The sequence below is a fragment of the Lonchura striata genome, chromosome 6 (genome assembly GCF_046129695.1).
Source record: "Lonchura striata isolate bLonStr1 chromosome 6, bLonStr1.mat, whole genome shotgun sequence".
Classification (NCBI taxonomy): domain Eukaryota; kingdom Metazoa; phylum Chordata; class Aves; order Passeriformes; family Estrildidae; genus Lonchura; species Lonchura striata.
The window spans coordinates 69,159,487-69,182,638 of record NC_134608.1 but is presented as its reverse complement, the minus strand read 5'-3'; the positions used below and the strand labels follow the sequence as shown (position 1 = coordinate 69,182,638).

At 51.3% G+C, this 23,152-nt stretch overlaps 3 protein-coding genes across 3 annotated transcripts in view; 1 reads left to right on the top strand and 2 right to left on the bottom strand.

The window, feature by feature from the left end:
* Positions 1-23,152, top strand: part of LOC144246561 (uncharacterized) — a 1,050,450-nt gene that overhangs the window by 37,763 nt on the left and 989,535 nt on the right. The window lies entirely within an intron of this gene.
* On the bottom strand, positions 8,239-9,186 carry LOC144246368 (olfactory receptor 14J1-like). The gene has a single exon (XM_077783753.1). It carries the CDS (start codon positions 9,169-9,171, stop codon positions 8,239-8,241), a length of 933 nt encoding a protein of 310 aa, XP_077639879.1. The 5' UTR covers positions 9,172-9,186.
* On the bottom strand, positions 19,505-20,746 carry LOC144246448 (uncharacterized). The gene is made up of 2 exons (XM_077783841.1): positions 20,717-20,746; positions 19,505-20,320 (listed from the first exon to the last, which is right to left on the bottom strand). Exons 1-2 carry the CDS (start codon positions 20,744-20,746, stop codon positions 19,505-19,507), a joined length of 846 nt encoding a protein of 281 aa, XP_077639967.1.

Here is a 23,152-nt window from a genome sequence, read left to right as displayed (position 1 = left end):
CAAAGGCAGATGAGAGGCAGCCCCCAAGAGGCCAAGGGCAGCCAGACCTCTCTCTCCTGGCTGATTCACTTGTGAAATCAACATCCTTGGATGTTTGGAATTTTGGAGGTGGAATTCCAGTTTTGGCCAGTTTTCCTTTAGGAAAGAGAAGTGCAAAGTCCAAGTGTTCTGGAAGAAGATGAGAGGTGGCCACCGTAGGCCAGGCCACCCAGACCTGTCTCTCCTGACACCTTTCGTCTAGGGGCTGTCCTTGGACATAGGGCATTTTGGAGGTGGAATCTCATTTTTGGCAATGAACACCTGGACATGAAGATGAGGTTTTTTCAAAGAATGAAAGCACAAAGTCCCAGTATTTCAGAGGCAGATGAGTGCCAGCTCTCAGGAAGCCAAGAACAGCCAGACTTGTCAGTCCTGGCAGCTTTTCTCTGGGAGCTATCCTTGGATATAGGGACTTATGGTGACAGATGCCCCATTGTGGCCATGGGTGCCTTGTCGAGATGGATTTATTTGTTTTTCAATACGAAAGAAAAGCACATGATCCCAGTGTTTGAAATGCAGATGAGAGGTGCCCTTGGGTGGCCAAGGCAGCCAGATCTGTCTCTCCTGGCAGATTTAATCTGGGAACAATCCTTTAAATATAAGGAAATTAAGAGAACAAATCCCACTTTTGGCCATAGTCCCCTGGAGGAGAAGGACAGTTTTCTCCCATGGGAAAGAAAGTCCAGAGCCTCAGTGCTTCAGGGGAGATGAGAAACAGCCCTTGAAATGCCAAGGTCAGACGGACCTGTCAGGTGGTCCCCAGGAGGCCCAGCCAGCCAGACCTGTTCCATGTTCCCTTTGTTGTGTGGGAGCCCACAGTGTCACAATGGCCCCGTGCTTCCATGAGGCCCTGAAGTGTCACCATGGCTTTGTGGTTCCACAAAGCCCTGATGTGTCACAATGGTCCCTCGGCTCCGTGTGCCCTCACTGTGTCACAATGGCTCCTCTGTGACACTGCTGCTGCACAAGGTCACCATGGGCCCTTGGTTCCTTGGGGTCTCTGAGTTCACAGTGGTGTCCTTGATTCCATGAGGCAGCACGGTGTCACAATGGCCCCTTGGTTCCATGAGGTTCTGCAGTGTCACCGTGGTGTCCTTGGACCTCCATTGTCACAACTGACCCGTGGTTCCAAGAGGTTCTGTAGTGTCACTGTAGCAGTCTGAGGCCCTGCAAGGCCTCCCTGGCAGTCACTCACCTAAGATAAGAAATGCTGAGTCACGGTGATGGGAGCAAAGAAGCCCCTTTTCTGCATTCAGACCCTTGTTATCTCTCTGTAAGGCTATTGGGTTGTATTCTTCCCAGCTGTGGTGACTGGACAATTTCCAGCACCCCAGTACCCTATATAAACACCCATTTCTGTCCAGTTCGGCAGAAGAACTGACACTGCATCCCTTCAGAGGAGCTGGCAATAAAGGACATTGCTGTGGAACCGCATACAGCCTTCTCTCTCTATCCCTGTGTGTCTGCCAGAGGCACTTGTGAGCGCAGAGCTGAAATCACTGAGAGCTGAACTCACAGAGCTGAAATCACTCCAGAGCTGCTCGCTAAGTTGCCCGTGGCTGGGAGCTGAACCGAGGGACCCAGACAGGCTGAGCCTGACAGCGCAGTGCTATCCGGGACACCCACGGCAGCGGCAGCCCGGGGGTCAGATGGACCCCTGAGCCCCAGTCCGCATTACGCCTGAAGGGAGCACTGGCATCCTGGCACCCCTGAGAGCAGCATTCCCTGTGAATCGTTACTGCCTCAGGTGCACTATGACCCCTGGAAGATAACTCCTCCATTATAGAAGAAGTTATCTGAAGAGGTGTCCAACGAATCTGCACATCGCAATCTGGGACAAGGTCCTCAGGAGTTGGACTGCATACCACTCACCCAGCAGTACTTTTGATCTACATTTGGCTGAAGAAGTTTGAGTTTAAAATAGCCTTTTTGCACGCTTTTATCTTGGGTCATTTTTTTTTTTTTTTATTTTTTTTTTTACTGCTGTGGGGGCAAAGGGAACTATACTGAAATGGGATCAAAATTTAGTAAATTAAAACGATCCCAGAATGAGACTTATATTTACAAATCCTAGAAATCCTATCTGCTAACAGCTTTTCTTTCTCTAAAGGCAATCTTTCAAAAACTAACTTGAAAAAATTGATAGAATAGAATAGATAATTTCCCAGTTTCCAGATACTAACACACACACTATTGGTTTAGATTCTTTTTGGGACCAGTAGGGACACTAATATACGCTTTCCAAACTAATGAAAACTCTTCTGTACCTAAGTTTCTACCCCTATTTCACTCAATTACTAAAGCAGTCTAAAAGACAAATTCTCTGCAGCTTCCCTCTGCTGAGGAAATCCCACCCTTATCTTTCTCAACAGACACTGTCCCTTCAAATGCTGATTAGCCAGATAACATTCCTCTCTCGGTCCCCGGGACGGGGAACACGGAAATTGTCCCACCCCACCCACCCGCGGGGCCCGTGGAGCCCACCCATCCCCCGGCTCCCCCTCGGCCGCGGCAGGCGCGGATTCCGCTCCCGGTCCCGCAACACGCGGCGCGCTGCGCGCCCCGTGCCCCGCTCAGTGCTCGGCTGTAACTGCGTCGGTTTCCATCGGGAACGCCCTGCCTCACTCCAAAACCTCCGCGCAGCCACCGTGACTGCCCCAGCCCTGCAGCCGTGCCTCCCGGCCCCGCTGCGGCTCTCCCCAGCCCGCTCCCATCCCTGCCTGCCTGCCCGCCGCAGCCCCGCCGGGATGGCAGCAGCTCCCCCAGCCCCACCGCCTCCTCTGCCCCGCTCCTCCCGTGCCCTCATCCCCAAGCGCTGCACCCACCCACCCACCCTCAGCGCCCCCCGAACGGCACCTCCGAGACCCCCACGGGGGCACCCCGCTTCCCCACGCACCTCAGCCCTGCGCAGGCTGTGCCACAGCGGCGCTGCCATCGCCGCTCCACTGCTGCCTCCCTCTAGCCAAGCCCAGCCAGCTGCCCCCTCGCACTCTGTCCAGCCCCCACACCCCTGCAAACCCTTGTCCAACACGCTAAAAAAAGCGCAGTGCACCTCCTGCTCGCTCTCACTACTCATCTGAGCACAATGAGTCCGACTCTGACACAGAGGACATTGATCCATGGGCTCTAATCAAAATGGAAGTGACTCGGGAAGGGGATTGGGAACTAGCTCAGAGAATTTCTGCCTTCCCAGCAATTTATATAAAGGGGAAAAGAGGTGGGGCCACCACTAAAACAACGTGGGAACCTAACACAAATAAAGAACTGATACAACTATTAAATATAGCCAAAGAACATGGTAGAAGTTCACATATTTTCAGAAATTTCCTGGAAGCTCTCTTTTCAGCACATATTTTGGTACCTCATGACTTTAAAAACATTTCCCACTGCCTTCTTTCCCTGGCAGAATATATGCTATTGGAAAGGCATTGGAAAAGACAATTAAAAACATTTCAGAGACTTATACTCAAGATGCAAATGGGCCAGATTTTACAGTCCAACAGCTGGCTGGAGAAGGGGATTTACAGAAACTCTATGAGCTGTGAGAACCCCAGCCTTGGTCAGGGGTCTTGTGTGGTGGTAAAGTCTCTCCTCCAACCCGTGCTTCCAAAGGAAAACTCCGCAGTCTCTTGTTGTTCAGTCTCAAGGCAGTTTATTGCGAGTTATCTAAAAGATCGTCTTCTCTGGCTACTGCGGTTTGGTCAGCAGCCCAGGCAGAGGCACACACACACCCCTAACATCCTCTCTGTCTTCTGTCTTCTTCTTCTCTCCCCCCGTCCCTGGCTGCTGCTATATTTTATATGATATATTACGTGTTATATGTTTACAGTTTTTCCTCAATACTTACTACCTATGTTACAAGGTGCTTTTCTACTCTAAACCAATCCACAAGTGCCAGCATCACCAAGAACATGGGGGCAAGGAAAAAGAAGGAGGAAGAACAGGATCAGCCCACTTTCCTCCATCTTAGAACTTCTGACCCCCATGTACAAAGTAAACCCCCCCCGTACAGGTGCTAAAACGCCCCTGTGCAATGCTAAAAAATTTCCCCTCTACTTTATAACTACTTTTACTGTACTATCTAACACTTTGTGACTGTTTGTTCCACCTCCAAAGTTGGTAACTCATTCCATGGCTCAAACTCAAAATCAGAGCTGTTTGCAGCTGCCTGCTGGGGTCTAAAATGATTCTGACCAAGGCCTGGAACCTCTAAAAATGTCTGAGAGAAATTTTGAGTTCCAACACCCGCCCTTTGTCCTTTTCTTTCACTGGAGGGAGGATGGCAGCACTGGCAGAGTCAATATCTGCCCAGGGCCTGCAGATAGTTCTGTGACTCTGGCTGGGCTAAGTAGCCAATTCTAAATTTGGCCATGGTTCCTGGCCATGAAGACCAGTTTTTCTCCATAGGAATGAAGGAACAGAGTCCCACTATTTTAGGGGCAGATGAGAGGTGACCACAAAAGGACAAGGCCAGCCAGAGCTGCCAGATTTTGTTCTGAGAGAGACCCTTGAATATCAGAAATTTTTTGGCAGAGTGTCAGTTTTGGCAATGGGCATCTGAAATGACAGAGAGTTCTTTTCCATACAAAGGACAGCACAGAGCCCCAGTGCTCCAGGAGCTAAAGAGAGGCAGCCCTTGACATCTAAAAATCAGCCAGACCTGCCAGGTGACCCCTGGCAGGCCAAGCCAGCCAGACCTTGGCACCTTTCATCTAGGGGCTATCCTTGGACACAGGGCATTTTAGAGGGCAAATCTCAATTTTGGCTGTGGGTTCCTGGACAGGAAGAAGAGTTCTTTTCAAAAGGAAGGAAGGCACAGGGCCTCAGTGTTTCAGAGGCAGATGAGTGCCAGCCCTCAGAAGCCAAGGCCAGCCAGACATGTCTCTGACCTATCTTAGCTGCTTTTGTCTGGGAGCTATCCTTGGATATAGGAAATTCTGGAGGCAGATGCCAAATTTTGGCCATGGGTGCATAGTTGAGATGGATGATTTCTTCCCATAAGAAAGAAAAGCACATGGTCCAAGAGTTTCAAAGGCAGATAAGAGGTGGCCCCTGGGTGGCCAAGGCAGCCAGAGTTGTTTCTCCTGGCAGATTTCATCTGGGAACAATCCTTGAAATATAAGGAAATTTGGAGAAGGAATCCTGGTTTTGTCCTGGGGTCCCTGAAGGAGAAGAAGAATTCTCTCCAATAGAAAGGATAGCCCAGAGCCCCAGGGCTTCAGGGAAAGAGGAGAAGCAGCCCTCAACATGCCAAGGTCAGTGGCACCTGTCAGGTGGTCCCCAGGAGTACTGAATCAGGTACGGATTTTTTAATGGGAAACAACCCTTAAAAACAAAGGGGTCCAGGGAGGATGGACACAATTCAAGAGAGTAATCTTAAGGGGGAAGGAGCAGTGTGTCCCAGTGTGGCAAAGGATGAGCTGGTGAGGAAAATTACTGACCTGGTTGCTCATGGAGCTTTTGTGGGAACTCAAGGGAAGGAAGAAGGTGCATTAACTTATGACAGAAGGTCAGGCAGCTTAGGAATTGTTTAAGGATGTTGTTAGGTCATGCAGGAAAATAAAGAGGTGAAATCTCAATAAGAGATTAACCTGGCCACTTCTGTGAAAAATAATAAAAAATGTGTCTATGAATAAATTCATAGCAAAATGTGGAATAAGGAGAAACTCTAGCGTTTTTTGGATACATTGGAGAATAGAGTAACTAAAGATAAGGAAAAGGTTGAGCTACTTAACACCTTGTTTGACTCAATTTTCAATATTAGGACAGGTTGTCCTCAGGACAAGAGTTCTCCTGAGCTGGTAGATGGGCACAGGGAGCAGAACAGCCCCCTGTAATCCAGGAGGAAGCAGCTGCTGACCTGCTGAGCCACTCAGATGCTCACAGGTGCATGGGATCAGATGGGATCCATCCTAGGGGGATGAGGGAGCTGGTGGATGAGCTCCCCAAGCTGCTCCCCATAATTTACCATCAGTCCTGGCTCACCAGGGAGGTCCCAGAGCACTGGAGGTGCCAGTGTGAGCCCATCCCCAGGAAGGGCTGGAAGGAGGATCTGGAGAGCTCCAGGCCTGTCAGCCTGACCTTGGTGCCCGGCAAGGTTATGGAACAGATCACCCTGAGAGCCACCACAGGGCACCCACAGGATGGCCGAGGGGTCAGAGCCAGCCAGCGTGGATTTAAGAGGGGCAGGTCCTGCCTGAGCAACCTGATCTCCTTTTATAACCAGGTGACCCACCTGTGGATGTGGGAAAGGCTGTGGATGTGTCCATCTGGACTTCAGCAGAGCCTTGGACACTGTCTGTGACAGCATTCCCTGGAAAAGCTGCAGCCCACGGCTTGGGCAGGTTCCCTCCTGGCTGGGAGATGGAAGAGCTGTCTGGAGGCTGGGCCCAGAGAGGGGTGGGGATGGTGCTGCACCCAGCTGGTGTCCAGTCCCTGGTGCTGTCCCCAGGGATCTGTGTTGGGCCCAGTCCTGTTTGACATCTTCACCGATGATCTGGGTGAGGGGATCGAGCCCACCATCCCCAAATTTGCAGGTGACACCAAGCTGGGTGTGAGTGTGGATCTGCTGGAGGGCAGGACAAGAAGACACAACCTCCAGCTGCACCAGGGGAGGTTTAGGCTGGACAAGAGGAAGAAGTTCTTCACAGAAAGGGTGAGTGGGCATTGGAATGGGCAGGCCAGGGGGAGGTGGCAGAGCCATTGTCTCTCTCCAGTGGCACTCAGTGGCATGTCTGGGTGACAAGGCGGTATTAGGGCATTGGTTGGACTTGATGATCCCAAAGGTCTTTTCCAGCCTATTTGATTCTGTCATTCTGTGATGATTGGGACACTCTGGGATCATTGTGACACTGCAGGGCCTCGTGGAACTAAGAGGACCATGGTGACACTGTGCAGCCCCATAGAACCAGGGCTCCATTGTCGTGCTCTGGGGCCAAATGGAACCAGGGAGTCCCCGTGACACTGGGTCCTGGTGGAACCACAGAGGCCATGGTGACACTGCGGGGTCTCGTGTGACCGAGGGGTTTCACCACTGTGACACTGCCAAACCAAGGAGAGCATTGGGAGAGTCCAGGGCCCAGGGGAACCAAGGGGCCCTTCTGACACTGCGGGGCCTCATGGAACCAAGGGGACATTGTGACACTGCAGGACCTTGTGTAACCAAGGGTCCACTGTGACACTCTGGGGCCTCAGGGAATCTGGAAGGCCCTTGTGACACTGTGTGGCCTCGTGGAAACAAGGAGTCCATTGTGACACTGAGGGGACTTGTGGAAGCACAGAGAGCATTGTGACAGTGTGGGACCTCGTGTGACCATGGGACCTTTGTGACACCCTGGGGCCCCATGGAACCAAGGGACCACTGTGAAACTGCAGCACCAACGAGAACATTGTGACACTGTGGAGCCCCATGGAACCAAGGAGTCCATTGTCAAATTTATGGGCCCCATAAAACCAAGGAGACCAGTGTGACAGTGCAGGGCCTGGTGTAACCAAAGGGATATTGTGACACTGAGGATATCCATGGAACCAAGGACAACTTTGTAGAAGTTCAGCAAGTGGGATGTGAGTGTTGACCTGCAGGAGCACATGAGGGTTCTTCAGAGGGATTTGGACAGGCTGGATCCTGGGCCCAAATCCAACAAGGTGAGGTTTAACAAGTCCAAGTTCTGGGTCCTGCACTTTGGCCACAACAACCCCTGCAGCGGTACAGGCTGGGGACAGAGGGGCTGGACAGCAGCCAGGCAGAAAGGGACCTGCAGGGACTGATGGACAGCAGGCTGGACATGAGCCAGCCGTGTGCCCAGGTGGCCAAGAAGGCCAACGGCTCCTGGCCTGGATCAGGAATGGTGTGGCCAGCAGGAGCAGAGCTGCTGTGCCAGCACTGATCTGCCTCAGCTCTGCACACAGACATTGCTGCTGCAGCTCCAGAGAAGGCAACAAAAGGGCATCTCTGCAGAAAACTTTGCTGGGAGATCCTTTAGTTCTTTTAAATCCACTGAGATCACAGCCCCTAATTGACACAGTCTGTGGCCACAGGGAAGGTGAAGAGAATCAAAATGAGAAATGGCACAAACCATGACATTTTTTCTTGACAATATTAAAATATAAAAAAAAAGGAAAAGAACCTCCAAAGGAAAGCCACAAGAAGTATCAAAGATGACTTTTATTACAAATGATTTGCCAAAATTGGCCAGCTTTTTAATGTTCTTGAAACCATCCAGTCATCAGGCTCTTCACTGCAGCCTTGAGCTCCTGGTTCCTCAGGCTGTAGATGAGGGGGTTCAGGGCTGGAGGCACCACCGAGTACAGAACTGACAGGGCCAGATCCAGGGATGGGGAGGACATGGAGGGGGGCTTCAGGTGAGCAAACACTGCAGTGCTGACAAACAGGAAGACCACAGCCAGGTGAGGGAGGCAGGTGGAAAAGGCTTTGTGCCGTCCCTGCTCTGAGGGGATCTTCAGCACAGCCCTGAAGATCTGCACATAGGAGAAAACAATGAACACAAAACAACCAAATGCCAAACACACACTAACAGCAATGAGCCCCAGTTCCCTGAGATAGGATTTGGAACAGGAGAGTTTGAGGATCTGGGGCACCTCACAGAAGAACTGGCCCAGGACATTGCCATGGCACAGGGGCAGGGAAAATGTATTGGCTGTGTGCAGCAGTGAATAGAGAAAGGCACTGGCCCAGGCAGCTGCTGCCATGTGGGCACAAGCTCTGCTGCCCAGGAGGGTCCCATAGTGCAGGGGTTTGCAGATGGACACGTAGCGGTCATAGCACATGATGGTCAGGAGATAAAACTCTGTTGAGATGAAGAAGAGAAAGAAAAAGAGCTGAGCAGCACATCCTGTGTAGGAGATGTTTCTGGTGTCCCAGAGGGAATTGTGCATGGCTTTGGGGACAGTGGTGCAGATGGAGCCCAGGTCGCTGAGGGCCAGGTTGAGCAGGAAGAAGAACATGGGCGTGTGCAGGTGGTGGCCGCAGGCTACGGCGCTGATGATGAGGCCGTTGCCCAGGAGGGCAGCCAGGGAGATGCCCAGGAAGAGGCAGAAGTGCAGGAGCTGCAGCTGCCGTGTGTCTGCCAGTGCCAGCAGGAGGAAGTGGCTGATGGAGCTGCTGTTGGACATTTGCTGTGGCTGCACATGGGCACCTGTTCATGGAGAAAGGACAGGGACAAGTCAGGAGAGGCTGCTTGGAGCCAAACCTGGGCCATTCCCTGCAGCCTGTCGTGCTGGGACTCACCCACCCTTGTTCCTGCTCTGGGAAAACCTTCACCCAGGTCCCTGCCTGAGCTCCAGTTGTGCTGGCTGAGTGTGCCAGGAGCAGCCAGGGCTGTGCATAGGGGCTCTCGAGGAGCCATCCCTGCCCTGCTGCCCTGGGTTTGTGGCCATGTGGCAGAGGGACAAGGCTGGATATTCAGGATTTGTCAGGGGAATCACTCCTAATGCAGAAAAGCTTGGTACCATCTGCACTACCAAGTCTGGAGGACATGGACAGCAAGGAAAATATGTAGGGAATGTTTTTCCTACCCCCACACCATTGCTGGCTTTCTGAGGCCAGAAATCCCCAGAATTCCTGCTGCACTCAGAGTTTGCCACTGAGAGATGTGAGAGGCAAAGGATTCCCTGTGGCTCAGGGAAGGTGAGGGGCTGGATGGGCTTGTTCCCCCAGCACTGCTCTGTTCAGTCCCATCTCCTTCCCTGAGCATCTCCCTGGGCCTGGACATCCCCTCCTGAGAGGTGCCTTGTCCCTGCCAGCGCTCACAGAGCCCATCCCACCCTGTGTGCCCTCGGCCCGGCCCTACAGAAACCTGCCTGTGTGCAGGGCCCTGGCTGGGGCAGGCTCTGTGTGCAGCTGGGCAAGGGCAGCTCAGGAGAGCCCTGCTGGGCCCTGCAGAGGTGATGCTGCTGCTGCCCAGGGCTGAGGAGTGGCTGAAGGCCCTTTGGAAGGCTCCCAGCAGAGACACTGACCACCCAAAGTCACAGTTCTGGAGTCTCTGCAAATGTTCAAACATTCCTTTGATGATCCTGTGTGTCTTTTTCAACTCAGAATGTTCTGTCATTCTGGGACTACAATTCCTGTTCTGCTTCTCTCATCCCCCTGTTGTCTATAATTAAAGGATAAAAAAAAGCATTGCAACAGTATGAGAACAATAAAGTAAAAACCAGATCTCTATTGGAAGTTTCCAGGTGTCCCAGTGGGGATGAGGCACACCCGGCCCCTGATTTCAACAATTCATTAAGGTTGATTAATTAGGATATTTAACAAGGACATTCAAAAGGATATTCACTTGTCCTAGTTACACACCCCTGGCTCAACACATTGGAGTAGGTCCAAAGACTTTTTTCCCCCAGTTTTCATTATCACTGCTGGCATACAAAAACCACAATGTTCTTCTTGTAGGTCCTCACCATGTTGAAAAGACTATATAAAATTCAAAAATGTATTTATACAGTCAGTTTATTTTTCTAAATTCTAAGAGAAACCATAAGGAAATGTACTAGAGTTAATTAAATATTATAGATATAGAGATATATACTAACAGTTTACTATTGTTCAGTAAGAGTTTAAGAGAGTTAATCAAGAGTTTAATAGCAATAATTAAGGATTATAGTTTTCTAAGTATATAAATATAATCCTAGGCTTACCTTCTTTGGGAAGTGTCCTCCGGAGCTGTGCCCAGGCTGGTCTGGAGCTGGGAGCAGCCCTGCCCCAGCCAGCCCCTCTCAGCAGCAGCACCTGCCCTGCTCAGGGTGGCTCCTTCCCCCCACAGCTCCTGGCCAGCGCTGGGAGCAGCTCCAGGGCCGGCTGAGAGCTGTCCCTGGCAGGCAGCAGAGTCCCTGGCCCAGCACAGCGCCCTGGGCTGCAGGACCCTGCTCTGCAGGACAGCCCTGGGCACCCCTGGCTGCTCTGCACAGGAGATGAGCAGAGAATGCACTCACAGGGTCTGTGGGCATTGGCATGTTCCAGCTTTAGGAGATCTCTCCAGGAGCTGCAGCTGCATTGTCCTGCAGCCAGAGGTTCCTGTGCCAAGGGCTGGCAGTGATTCTGCCCCAGACACTTCTCAGCCCCTTCCCAGCCCTGACTGATTGAAGCTCTCTGTGTCTCTGTGCTGTGCCCGGGCTGGCTGCAGGCAGTGCCCCAGCCCTGCTGGGCTGGGAGAAGAGCTGCTCAGCAAGAGAAATGTGCTTTTGAAGCTTTTCCTGGTTACCAGGATCACTCTCTGTGCCAGGAGCCCAGCCCAGCTCAGCAGCACAGACACAGCATAAGGACTTTAATGACCCTCTGGGGCTTTGTGCTCAGGCCCTGAACATCACGCCCTGAGAAGGGAGCTGCAGAAACCTCTCCAGAACTCCAAGTCAGAATCCAACTCCAAAGTTTCTTGGACTTTTAATGGGTCCCACTGAGGGACACAACTGAGAAAGTGTCCCCAGGCTCCAGGCAGAGCAGAGAACTGGAGGCACTGATGCCAGGTGGGGACAAAGAGAAGCCAAGTCTTGGTGCCCTGGGGCACAGCAGGGTCTGTGCCACCAAGGGCTGTGAGGAGACACCTTGTCCTGAGGCCCTGGGGCCTCCTGGCACAGCCCCAGCCAGGCTGGGCACTGTCAGCCCCTGGTCCTGCCCTCAGCATCCCCCCCTAGCCCACATCCCAGTGGCCTCAAGGATCTGCTGGAAGGAGTCCCTGGGGAGCCTTGGTCAGGAATGGCCCTGGGGGCTCCTTCACGCTCCCAGGGACTGCAGGTTTTTCAAAGGACTTTGGCTTTGGCTTTGCCTTGGAGTCTCTGAGAGCTTTGTGCAATCCTGGCCTCCAATTATCTGCTTTAATTAGTCCCTGGAGAGGCTTTGTCAGGAACAACACTCAGTGGGGCCCATTAATGCTTCAAGGTACTTCAGTTTTATTAAGGTACTTGGTGTTTGCCTTTTGATCCACTCTGTGAGAGGTTTGTGTAATCATGGCCCCAGTTATCTGCTTTCATGAGTCCCTTGAGAGCTTTGTACTGACACTCAGTGGGGCTCATGAATACTTTGAGATTCTTAACTTTTGTAAGGTACTTTGGGTTTTCCTTTCCACATTGAGAGTTCTTTGTGCCATTTGCAGTCTCTGAGAGGTTTTTGTGCCATTCTGGCCTCCAGTTCTCTCCTCCAAGGACTCCATGAAGAGCCTGTGGTATAGATGGACATTTGTGGTTCCCATTAATGCTTTAGACTCCAACCACTTTGGGGTTTTCCTCTGACTTTGACTCCTGGAAAGGTTTGTGCCATCTCCTCTCAGGCCCTGAGGTTCCAAGTCTCAGCTCCAAATGCACCATGGGGCTCATTAGCGTCAAGCAAGACCTGACAAACCATGGCTCTGCCTCAATTTCTCTCTGCTCTCTTACAGTTTGTCAGGAAGTTTTTGTAGTGGTTTTGGTTCACCATTTTGAAATTTCTCAGACAATGCTTCAATTAATGTGGTGGGTTCATTGCTGGCTAATTACCAGTGCACTCACTAGAATATACTTACTCATTTCCTGCTGTGAGATAGGATTAGGAAAAAAGCAAAGTCGGCTCAAAACTTTAAAAGGGTATAAAGAAAATTGTATTAACAATAACTAAAGAAAGAGTAATAAGAATCAGAACAAAATTTCAGAACACTTCCTATCTCCATATAACCTGACAATGTAAAGAGAAAAAACCTAAAATTTTCAGTCAGTTTACCACCTCTAGAATAGTCTTTCTTCACTTCACTTCGGCAGAGAAGTTCCTCTTGTTAATGTTATGGAGACTTCTCCACAAGAAAACAGATTTCTCATGGCTTTTCATTTCCACAAATAGCAGCTGCCTGGAAAAATCTGCAATCACGAACTCCCTCCCATCTTTTCCCACCTTTTCCCACAGCTGTGCATATGGGCCAGGCCACGTTATGGGATATTAGTTTCAAGATGAGCTGTTTAAGAGCAAAGGTTCTCTTCATCTCTTTCTGAAATCATCTCTGGGAACAGAGGTCTTCTTCTCTCCCTGAGGGCACAGGTTCTCATCACTATTCTTCCTTTCTCTGTTCAAATTTCTCATGGGATCACAGCTACTGCAACATTACCTTACTTTAGCATGGAGATCTTTGCTGAAACAAGTCATCGCCCCATACTTTTCAATGCCTTATAGGGAAAAAGAGAGTCTGATGTATCAATGACATCCTTCTCCACAGCTTTTCCAGAGGATTCCAGCCCCAAGATGAAGGCATCTCCTCATCCCTCCCATCTGGGACTCAACTTCCTCTTCCCTGCCCTCGGTGTGTCCATGCTGCTCCTCTGTGTCCCTGCCCTGTGTCCTTTTCTCTCACTGGAGGGAGGATGGCAGCACTGGCAGAGTCAATATCTCCCGGGGCTGCAGCTGGTTCCGTGAGCCCGGCCGGGCTCGGTGCTTGCGGCCGGAGCTGTTTTGCCATGGAGGTTTCTGCAGCGGCCGCGCTGGGGCTGTGTCAGGCTGGGCCGCGCTGGGGCAGGGCCAGGATCTCAGCAGCCAGGCCAGAGCCCAGCAGCAGCATGGCCAGGGCCGATGGCTTCTCCTGCCCTGCCCGCCGGCCGCGGGCGAAGCCCAAGGGCGGCAGAGCCTTGGCCGAGCCGGCCCGGCCCGGGGCTGCTCCTGGGGCCCGGCGGATCCTGGCCGGGCCCGGGCTGGCGGCGGGGCAGGGCTCAGCAGGGCCAGATGTCAGCACCCGCAGCCACGGCCCGGCCTCGGCCCCGCGGCCTCCCCTGCCCTGCCCGGCAGCCGATGGCGCCTGGCGGCTCCCTGGGAAGGGGCCCGGCCCCACGGCAGGAGCCGCCCGGCCCCACGGCCGAGATGGGGCTGGGCCGGCCTCGGCACCTCTGTGGGGCCAGAAGGGAGAGAGACCCAGCCAGGCTTTCTCATCTGTAACTTGTGTCTGCACAGAGGCGTCTGCAGCTTCCTTAGTGCTTTAACAGACTGTCAGCTCTCAAAGCTAATTACTGATTGGTTTTTGTCAGACACACAGGAAACTGCTAGCAGCTTCTCTCAGGACATCACTTCTGTGATGCAAAACCACCACAGCAGCACAGAGCACAGAGCTCCTTTGTCCATATGTAGTGGTCATGTGCCCGAGGCCTCAGAACCCCTCCTTGGGAGATCTCTGGGCCCTCTCCAAGGTGTTTTCAAATGAAAACATTCAGCTCAGAGTCTAAGAAAATCACCAGATGACAGGGCCAGCATGACCTGTCTGTCCTGGCTACTTTTGTGTAGGAGCATCCTTGGATCTACGGAAATTGGGAGGCCAAATTCTAATTTTGGCCATGGTCCCTGGACATGAAGGCCGGTTCTTTACCACAGGAATGAAGGAACAGTGCGCCAATGTTTCCTGGGGGAATGAGAGGTGACCACCAGAGGACAAGGACAGCCAGAGCTTGCAGGCTTCCAGGAGGCCCTGAGGTGTCACAATGCCCCCTTGGTGACACCAGGCCCTGAAGGGTCCCAATGGTCTCCATGGTTCCATCAGGCCCCACAGAGTCATAATGGTCTCTGGGTCCATGAAGCCCCGCGGTGTCACCGTGGCCCCTTGGTTCCATGGGCTCCAGTGGTGCCACAATGATCCCCTTGGTTCCATGAGGTGCCCACAGTGTCACAGTGATCTCCATGGGAAGGAAAGAACCGAGCCCCAGTGTGGCAGGGGCAGCCACCAGAGGTCAAGGGCAGCCAGGCTTGATGGTACTGGCAGATTTTGGCTGGGAGCAACCCTTGGATATAGGGAATTTTAGAGGTGAAATCTCAATTTCATTCATGGACGTCAGGAGGAGGATGATTCTTTCCAAAGAAAGGAAAGGTCGGAACACCTGTGTTTCAAGGGCAGATGAAAGGCAGTTATCAGAGGTCTAGGCCAGACAGATTTCTCTGTCCTGATAGATTTTGTCTGAATGCAACTCTTGGATATATGGAATTTGCGAGGTGGAACCCCATTTTTGGTCATTTTTGCACAGATATGAGTGATGGTTCTTTTTCATAGGAAGGAAAGCACCAAGATGAAGTGTTTTAAAGGCAGGTGAGAGGCAGCCCTATGGGCCAAGGGCACCCAGACCTGTCTGTTCTGGCTGCTCTCACTTGAGAGCAATCCTTGGATGTACGACGTTTTGGAGGTGGAATCCCAGTTTTAGCCATGGACAGGAAGAAGAGTTGTTTTTATTAGGAAGGAAATCACAGAGCCCCAGTGTTTCAGAGGCAGATGAGTGCCAGCCCTCGGGAAGCCAAGGGCAGCCAGACTTGTCAGTCCTGGCAGCTTCTGTCTGGGAGCTGTATTCGGATATCAGGAATTCTGGAGGCAGATCCCCTATTTTGGCCATGGGTGCCTGGTCGAGATGGATGCTTTTTCCCATAAGAAAGAAAAGCACATGGTCCCAGTGTTTGAAAGGCAGATGAGAGGTGGCCCCTGGGTGGCCAAGGGAGCCAGACCTGTCTCACCTGGCAGATTTAATGTGGAAACAATCCTTGCAACATAAGAAAATTTGGAGGAGAAATTCCAGTTTTGGCCATAGGCCTCTGGAGGAGAAGGACAGTTCTCTCCTATAAGAAGGAAAGCCCAGAGCCCCAGTGCCTCAGGGGCAGATGAGAAGCAGCCCTCGACATGCCAGAGTGGTCAGGTGGTCCTCAGGAGGCCCAGCCCTCCTTGGGGTCACTGAGTTCCACAATGTTCTCTTTGATTCCATGAGGCAGCCCAGTGTCACCATGGCCCCTTGGTTCCATGAGGTTCTGCAGTGTCCCCGTGGTCGCTGTCAGAGGCTGGATGAGATCCATGTCCCGAGACACCTTGGGATGCTCGGAATGCCCGTGTGGGGCCGGGGGCAGGTCAGGCCTTGGTTTGTGGTGGGACAGAGCCCCGCCCCCATCCTGGCCTGGCAGAGCTGTCAATCACACAGCAGGGGCAGTGCTGATTGGCTGAGCTGTCAACCAATCACACACCAGCAGCTGGTGCCTCCCCTGACTCTGATTGGGCAATCACCTGGCAGTCCCACCCCAGGGGCGGGCCCATGGAGGCCCAGGGGGTTAAAAGCCGGAGCACGAGGCCAGCCCATGGTCTGGATCCTGCCTTCTCCTGGGGTTCCTCTGTTAGCGATGCTGGAACCCGAGCAATTGGTGCCAATGTGTGTGTGTTTCTATAGATCTTCTGTCTTTCTGTTGATCTCTATTTCTCCTCTTTCTAATCCTACTTATCTGGAACATTTTTTTAAAAATTAACATATTAAGGGTTAAAGATTTTTAGGTTATATTGATTAAGTTAATGAAGTTAATGCTGAGATAAGAGATTTATGTTGAAGTGGGTGTTGTATTAAAGCCTTAGGTAAAGTTCCATTCTTCTCTATATTTTGTCAGTAAAATTTTGTGTCATTTTGACCTCTTAGCTCTGTTGGTTGGAGCATGGTGCTGGTATCACCCAGGTTGTAGGTTCAGTCAATGTGTAGGTCATTCACTAAAGAATTGGACTTGATGATCCTTGTGGGTCCCTTCCTGCTAAGAATATTCATTGCATCTGGTCATGGTGAGAATATCTGGTTGGTGTTTCTCCTGTGCACCAAATCAAGTAAAGGAACCTTTGGTGACCCCCAGCATTTCAGTGTTCTGGGGTGTTACAGCCCTGCAGACTCACAATGGCCTCTTGTGTCCATGAGGCCTCACAGTGTCACCCTGGCCCCTTCGATCCATGGGCCCCACAGTGCCACAATGATCCCCTTGGTTCCACAACTTCCCACAGTGTCACACTGGCCCCTTGGCTCCATGAGGATCTGCAGGGTCACACAGGTTTGTGACATTTGTCCTTGCTGCCCCTCACATCCCCCTGCCCCACAAACAGCCCCGAGCCACCCGTGAGGGACAGGCCCTGCTGTGCCAGGCTGGGCTCAGGGCTTGGCCTTTCTGCTTCCCCCAGCCAGCCCAGGCCTTGCTCAGCATTGCAGTTCCCTGCTCTGAGCCTTGGGCTCCCTGCAATCCGGGCCTCCAGGATCTGCTCTCACCAGTCCCTGGGGAGCCTTTGGCAGTCCCAGCCCTCAGTGGGGCCCAGTGATGCTCCAAGGGACTTGGAGTTTTGCTTCTGACTCCTTGAGCAGCTTCTTCAGCCTTCTCTCACTGCCTCATGGTCCTGGACTCAGCCCCAAATTCACCGTGGGGATAGTCAAAATACAGAAAGCCCTCAGGGGTGCTTTGTCTTCCTACAATAGTCTGCAAATCTCCAGGGCTTGTGCAGCTGATTGGAGTCAGTTTGGAGTTCTTGTAAGGAGGAGGATTTCAAAGTACACCTCATGACTTTTCTTCTTTAATCAAGTGAGTGTTTTTTATTTCCCAGTTCAGAGAAGAGCTGATAGAAGCATTCCCCAGGTGATCTTGATGCTCAGTGTCTCATTAGGAGGTCTGGGCATGTACAAGAATGAGCTCCTTGAGAGCTGACCCTGTTTGGACAAGCTGCTCCTCACCCCCAGCCTCACCATGTCTGACATTGCCCACCTGGCACTGACATCCCTGTGCCCTGCAGCAGAACCTTGTCCCTGAGCTCTGCGGCTCCATGTCCCAGCCCATTGCACCGTGTCCCACCTGCTCTCTTCAGGGCTCTGCCTGCACACAGCTCCAGGAGAAGTTTTCCTCTTGGGAAGGAAAGACTGGAAAAGCCTGAACAGGTTTCCTAAACAACAAACCCCACTCAGGAACCACCTGCTCAGTACAGGCTGCCTGGAATGGTGTCACCTTTCTACAAGGGACAGCGTGACCAGAAATGATCTCTGGAAGCAGAATTCTCTATCTCCCAGCTGAATTCTCTGTCCCTGTCCTTTCCTTGGATCCATGTTGCAGATGGAAGCTTCTGGTGCCATCCTCATCTTTAACCTCTCTTTGGAATACAAACAGATGTTCCCAGGTGTGTTAAGCAGGATTTGCTCAATGTTTCTATAAATCTTTTGTGTCCCCCATGGAATGAAGGGGCCATTTTGGCACTGAGGGAGTGACGTGGAAGCAAGGAGTCAATTGTGACCCTGGGGTCCCATGGAACCAAGGGGCCATGATGACACAGCATGGCCACGTGGATCCAGTGGTCCATTGTGACACTGTGGATCCAAGGAGACCATGGAGACACCCCCAGAACCTCATGGAACCAAGGAGTCCATGGTGACCCAGTGGGGCTGCATGGAGCCAGTGGTCCATGGGGACACTGCGCATCCAAGGAGGCCATTTGGACACTGCGGAAGTTCATGGAGTGAGGTGGCCATTGTGACACCGAAGAACTTCATGACACCAAATATCCATGGGGACACAGCAGAGCATCATGGAACCCAGGAACCACTCTTGACAGTTTGGAAACTCCTGGAACCAGGGGCTGTTGTGGCACTGCAAAACCAACACAGCTGCCGCACCTTGTCCCCTGCCCTGCACAGCTCCTTGGGAGGCATGGCAGGAGCAGCACTCTGGGAGACTCGGAAATGTCCCTCTGGGATCCATGGCACACACTCCCTGGGGATGGAATTCCATTTCCTAGCCTGGAAAAGCTGTTCCTGCTCTTGAAGGCAAAGCTCTTATGGAAGAGCCAAAAGCTGAGTGGAGCGAGATCCTACAGTGACATTTCACTGTCAGCCATCATAACTTCACCCATGGTTGTTCTAGCTGGTGGATTGGGAATGAAATCTGGGCAAGGCCTTTGGTGAGAGCTGCCCTGGGTCAAGGGAGACACTGAGAAAGAAACAGAGCAGGCAAAGAGAGGTGGGAGAGAAAGGAGGACACAAACACAACCAACTGGGAAGGTGGCACTCTGAAAAGCAAAACAAAACAGACTGAAAATTAATGGGACAGGAAGCAATAATTCTGAAAGTTTTATTTACTATCAAAATATATCCCATACACCCAGCTGCACACAATCATGATCCCACACCCTTTAAATTTGGATCCCACTTCTCCCAATTTCACTCCTACCCCATCTCACCCTGGAGGCTGTGGAATTGGATATTTTGTCATGGGTTAGAATTTTTTGAAGTGGAAACAAGCCATATTGAGGTGGGATTGTAACCTTTTGGGGTAAGATTTGGTTGTTTTCAGTGAGGTGGAGTCATTTTGAGGTGACAGATCAATCCATCTTGACTTTGGGAGTGCAAAGATATGGAGAACACAGCCTGAAATCCCCCAAGAATCCACAAATCCTTCAGAATATGTCCCCAAACTATAATTTCCATCTCAAATACCTATTAAAGGGTTGGACTTTGTGAATCTCTGAATAATTACTTTCTTTTCAGTCCTATTTCAGGTGTCTTAATTGATAAAGACATAGCTGAAGAATGTTAAGGCCAAACCATAAAGATAACCAGTCAGGTATCTTCCCAAGATGGATCACAGGGAATGTGGGTCACCAGGCCTGTACCCAACATGGGTCTTCCCATGGGGGATAAGGCTGGAGCAGTGTACAAAGCTCTTCATGCAGTTGGGGGACTCACAAGGCTTCCTTTACTAGTGCCTCCGTTGGTGTTTGGTCAAATGAGAGCTCTGGGTGAAGCTCTTCCCACACTGGGGACACTCGTAGGGCCTCTCCCTTGTGTGGAGGCGCCGGTGCTTGACAAGGGAGGAGTTGCACTTGAAGCCCTTCCCGCAGTTGGGGCAGCGGAAGGGCCTCTCCTCTGTGTGAATCCGCTGATGGCAGAGGAGATTTGAGCTGGTCTTAAACTTCTTCTGACACTTGGGACACTCAAAGGGCCTCTCCCCAGTGTGGATCATTTGGTGGATGATCAGGTTGGACCTCTGGCTGAAGCCCTTCCCACATTGCTCACACTTGTATGGCCTTTCCCCAGTGTGGGTGATCTGGTGGGAGATCAAGTGGGATCTTGTGCTGAAGCTCTTCCCACATTTCCCACACTCATAGGGCCTCTCCCCGGTGTGGATGCGCTGGTGCCGGATGAGGTGGGAGTTGTGCTTGAAGCCCTTCCTGCAGTCAGGGCAGCGGAAGGGCCTCTCCTCTGTGTTAATCCGATGGTGTACAAGGAGATTGGAGCTAGTCTGAAAACTCTTATGACACTTGGGACACTTGTAGGGCCTCTCCCCAGTGTGGATGCGTTGGTGGATGATGAGGTCGGAGCTCCGTCGGAAGCCCTTCCCACACTCCCCACACTTGTAGGGCCATTCCCCGGTGTGGATCATCTGGTGGTGGATCATGTTGTTGCTCTTCCTGAAGCTCTTCCCACATTCCAAGCACTTGTAGGGCTTCTCCTTATCATGGTTCTGCTCAGGGACCACCAGCTCTGAGCTCTGGCTGAAGCTCTGCCCACCTTCCTGGCCCAGAGTGGGTCTTTCCTCCTCAGAGCATCCTGGGCTGGGTTTGCAGCCCCTCCTCCTGTGGGATCTCTGGGGCTTTTCCTCCCTGTTGGATTCCTGCGCTGTGAAGCTGCTCAAAACAGCCTCTTCCATGAGGTTCTGCTGCGGGGATTTATCCTCCCTGGTCTTTATCTTCTTCTCCTTGTCTGGGGGAGGAAGGACAGGGAGAGGATGAGATTTGACTTGTTGCCAGAGGGAAGGGCAAGGAGATCCCCCCAGTGCATCCCCGGCAGGAGGGCACCGGCAGCGGGACTGTCCAGCAGCCGGGGGCCGTGCTGGGCTGGGAGATGGAGCAGGAGAGAGGGAGAAAGGGGCACTGACTTCCTCCTCACCTGCCAGGGGGTCCTGGGGCACCTCCTTTTTCCTGGCAGCCTTCTCTTCCATTTCGGACTGTTTTGGGAATGGGAAAATCTGTTTTGGGAGGAAAACAGGGGATGAGCACATTGAGTTTTTTACTGGTTTGAAGGCAAACCAGGGGGAGACTCTAAGTCACAATGACAATTGACTAAGAAAATTAAGATCAAGGCAATGATACAGAAACACTGGCTTAATCTGACAGAGTCAGGATATAACCTGACACCCCGTTGCTCAGGGTGGTGGTAGCAGGCTGATGAAATGGTGGCTGCAGTCCAGCTCGAGTGATGAACGTGATTCTGTCAAAGCAGTGATCCTGTAGAAGGGTCTGGTCTTCCTCTGAAGGTCCAGTGGTGCTTATGGAGCTCTTGTCCTCTGGGAATCCAGTAGGCAAGGTAGTCATGGTGTTGCAAATGGTGAGATTATATCCAGGTAGGAATGCTTGGTTCCTCCCCCTGGGCGGAGCATCCCACAATGGGATGATGTAATTTTATCAGTCCTGCAGTGACACTCAGTGGCCCATTAACAGAAGATGGCCCCTGCAGGGCGTTATCAGGGCTGAGCCATGGAAGAGATAAAGAACACTGCCCCACCTGTTGATATCAGTTTATGGAGATGGTGACTGAAAACACTTTTGGTTACATCTGACACTGTAACCTGAAACAGTGAGGAAATCCCTGCTCGGGGTGGGGGGTGAACACCACCCCCCTTACCCAAACTGGCTCAGGTGTAAAACCCCCACCCTGGGAAGGCCACGCACACAGGGGACAATGTCACACTTGCCCTGCACCAGGGGAGATCTCTGTCCCTGTCACTCCCTTGCTCTCTCCTCTTTTTCTTTCCATCTCTCTCTACCTCACATTTAGTGTTCAATAAAATCCACTTTGGATTTAGTCTCGTTAGCACCTTAATTGGGGCAGAGTCATCTCTCTAACAATTTCATTATCCAGATTGCAACATTATTTTGCACAGTGATTTCAGGGCACTGTTGTCTGACCCCAAGTGCCATTGACAACAGCAGGGTTCTCTCCTCTGAGGAGTTTGTGGCTCTTTCTGGAGGAACTCTTGGAAACCTGGATGCAGCTTCCTCTGAGAGACTTTTGGGAGAACTTATGAGGAAAATGGCTCTTGTGGGTGGCCAGTGTAGAGAAAATATTTTGTTTTCCTTCTTTGAAAAGTCTGTTATAATCACTGGAGGAAAGGGACCAAATTATACCAGCAAGACTGACAAGGTTCATTCACCCCAAAGCGAGGAACACAAGGCTATCAAAAGTCCTACAGGAAGCCCAGCTCAAGTAGCTAAATTCCCAAATAACTCCTGAATTCACGGGCTTTGGGGGGAGAAGCATTATTTTCTTTGTCCCTGTCACCTTTGTGATAGCTACACAGACCTTTCCCTTCCTTTTAATAATCTGTATTGGGCCAAATTTCCATGGTTTTTTTTTTGGAACCTGCCAGCATCTGACTTGGAGCTGTGTTGGAACTGATGAAATTTGGAATTGCCACAGAATTGTTTCTGTTGTTGGTCTATTAATGTTTGGGATTTGTTTGCGTTTTCATCACAAGTGACTTGTGGGAAGAGCAAATCTTCCTCAAGGCATTTTATGGAGGGTTAAATTTGATTTCTGCTGAGTTTGTTTTGTCCAGTGTCCAGGGGATGCTCAAGGGGTCTCTAGTTTTGGTTTGGCCCTAATTTTCTTCTGATTTGTCTTTATCACTTAAAAACACCTGAAAAATTACTAAAAAGAGTATTGACCAGAGATGTCAAAAGTCCCACCATTTAAGAGGTATTTGAGGTGGAATTTACTGTTTGGGAACATATTCTGGAGGATCTGTTGGTTCTTGGGGGCTATGTGGTAGTATTCTCCATAATTTTGTGCTCTAAAACTCAAGGTGGATTTGTCTGTCACCCCAAAATGACTCAATCACACCTCAAAATGTCTGGTTCCCACCTCAGTCCAGTGCCAAAATTACTTGATTCCTCAGCCTTCAGGGTGAGATGGGGTTGGAAGGAGAAGTGAGATCCAAATTTGAGGTTGTGCGGTAAGGATTGTGTGAGGCTGGGTGGGTGTGATTCATTCTGATAGTAAATAAAACTATCAAAACTATTTATTTCTGTCCCATTCATTTTCTGTCAGTTCTGGTTTGTTTTTCAGAGTGTCGCCTTCTCAGCTGATTTTGTTTGTGTCCTCCTGTCCCTGACTGAAAAGCAAGATGTGTTCTATTTGCCATCTGTATGGCAGTTGTCCTGTGTTAAGTGGGCAGTTTTCCTTATCTCTTCCACAATCAATCCTCCCTCAGGGGAGACATCTGCTGATAATGGGCTATTGAATGTCACTGCATGACTGATAAGAACTGTAACATCCCATTGTGAGATGTTCCGCACAGAGGGAGGAGCCAAGCATTCCTACCTGCATCTAGTCTTGAGATTCTGGC

Excerpts from the sequence above, each read along its gene's own strand:
- LOC144246368 (XM_077783753.1), bottom strand. The coding sequence starts at position 9,171 with ATGTCCAACAGCAGCTCCATCAGCCACTTCCTCCTGCTGGCACTGGCA.
- LOC144246448 (XM_077783841.1), bottom strand. The coding sequence starts at position 20,746 with ATGGAAGAGAAGGCTGCCAGGAAAAAGGAG. Across the intron at positions 20,321-20,716 it reads AGGCTGCCAGGAAAAAGGAG|GAAGGTGGGCAGAGCTTCAG; the intron begins GTGCCCCAGGAC and ends ACTCTGGGCCAG.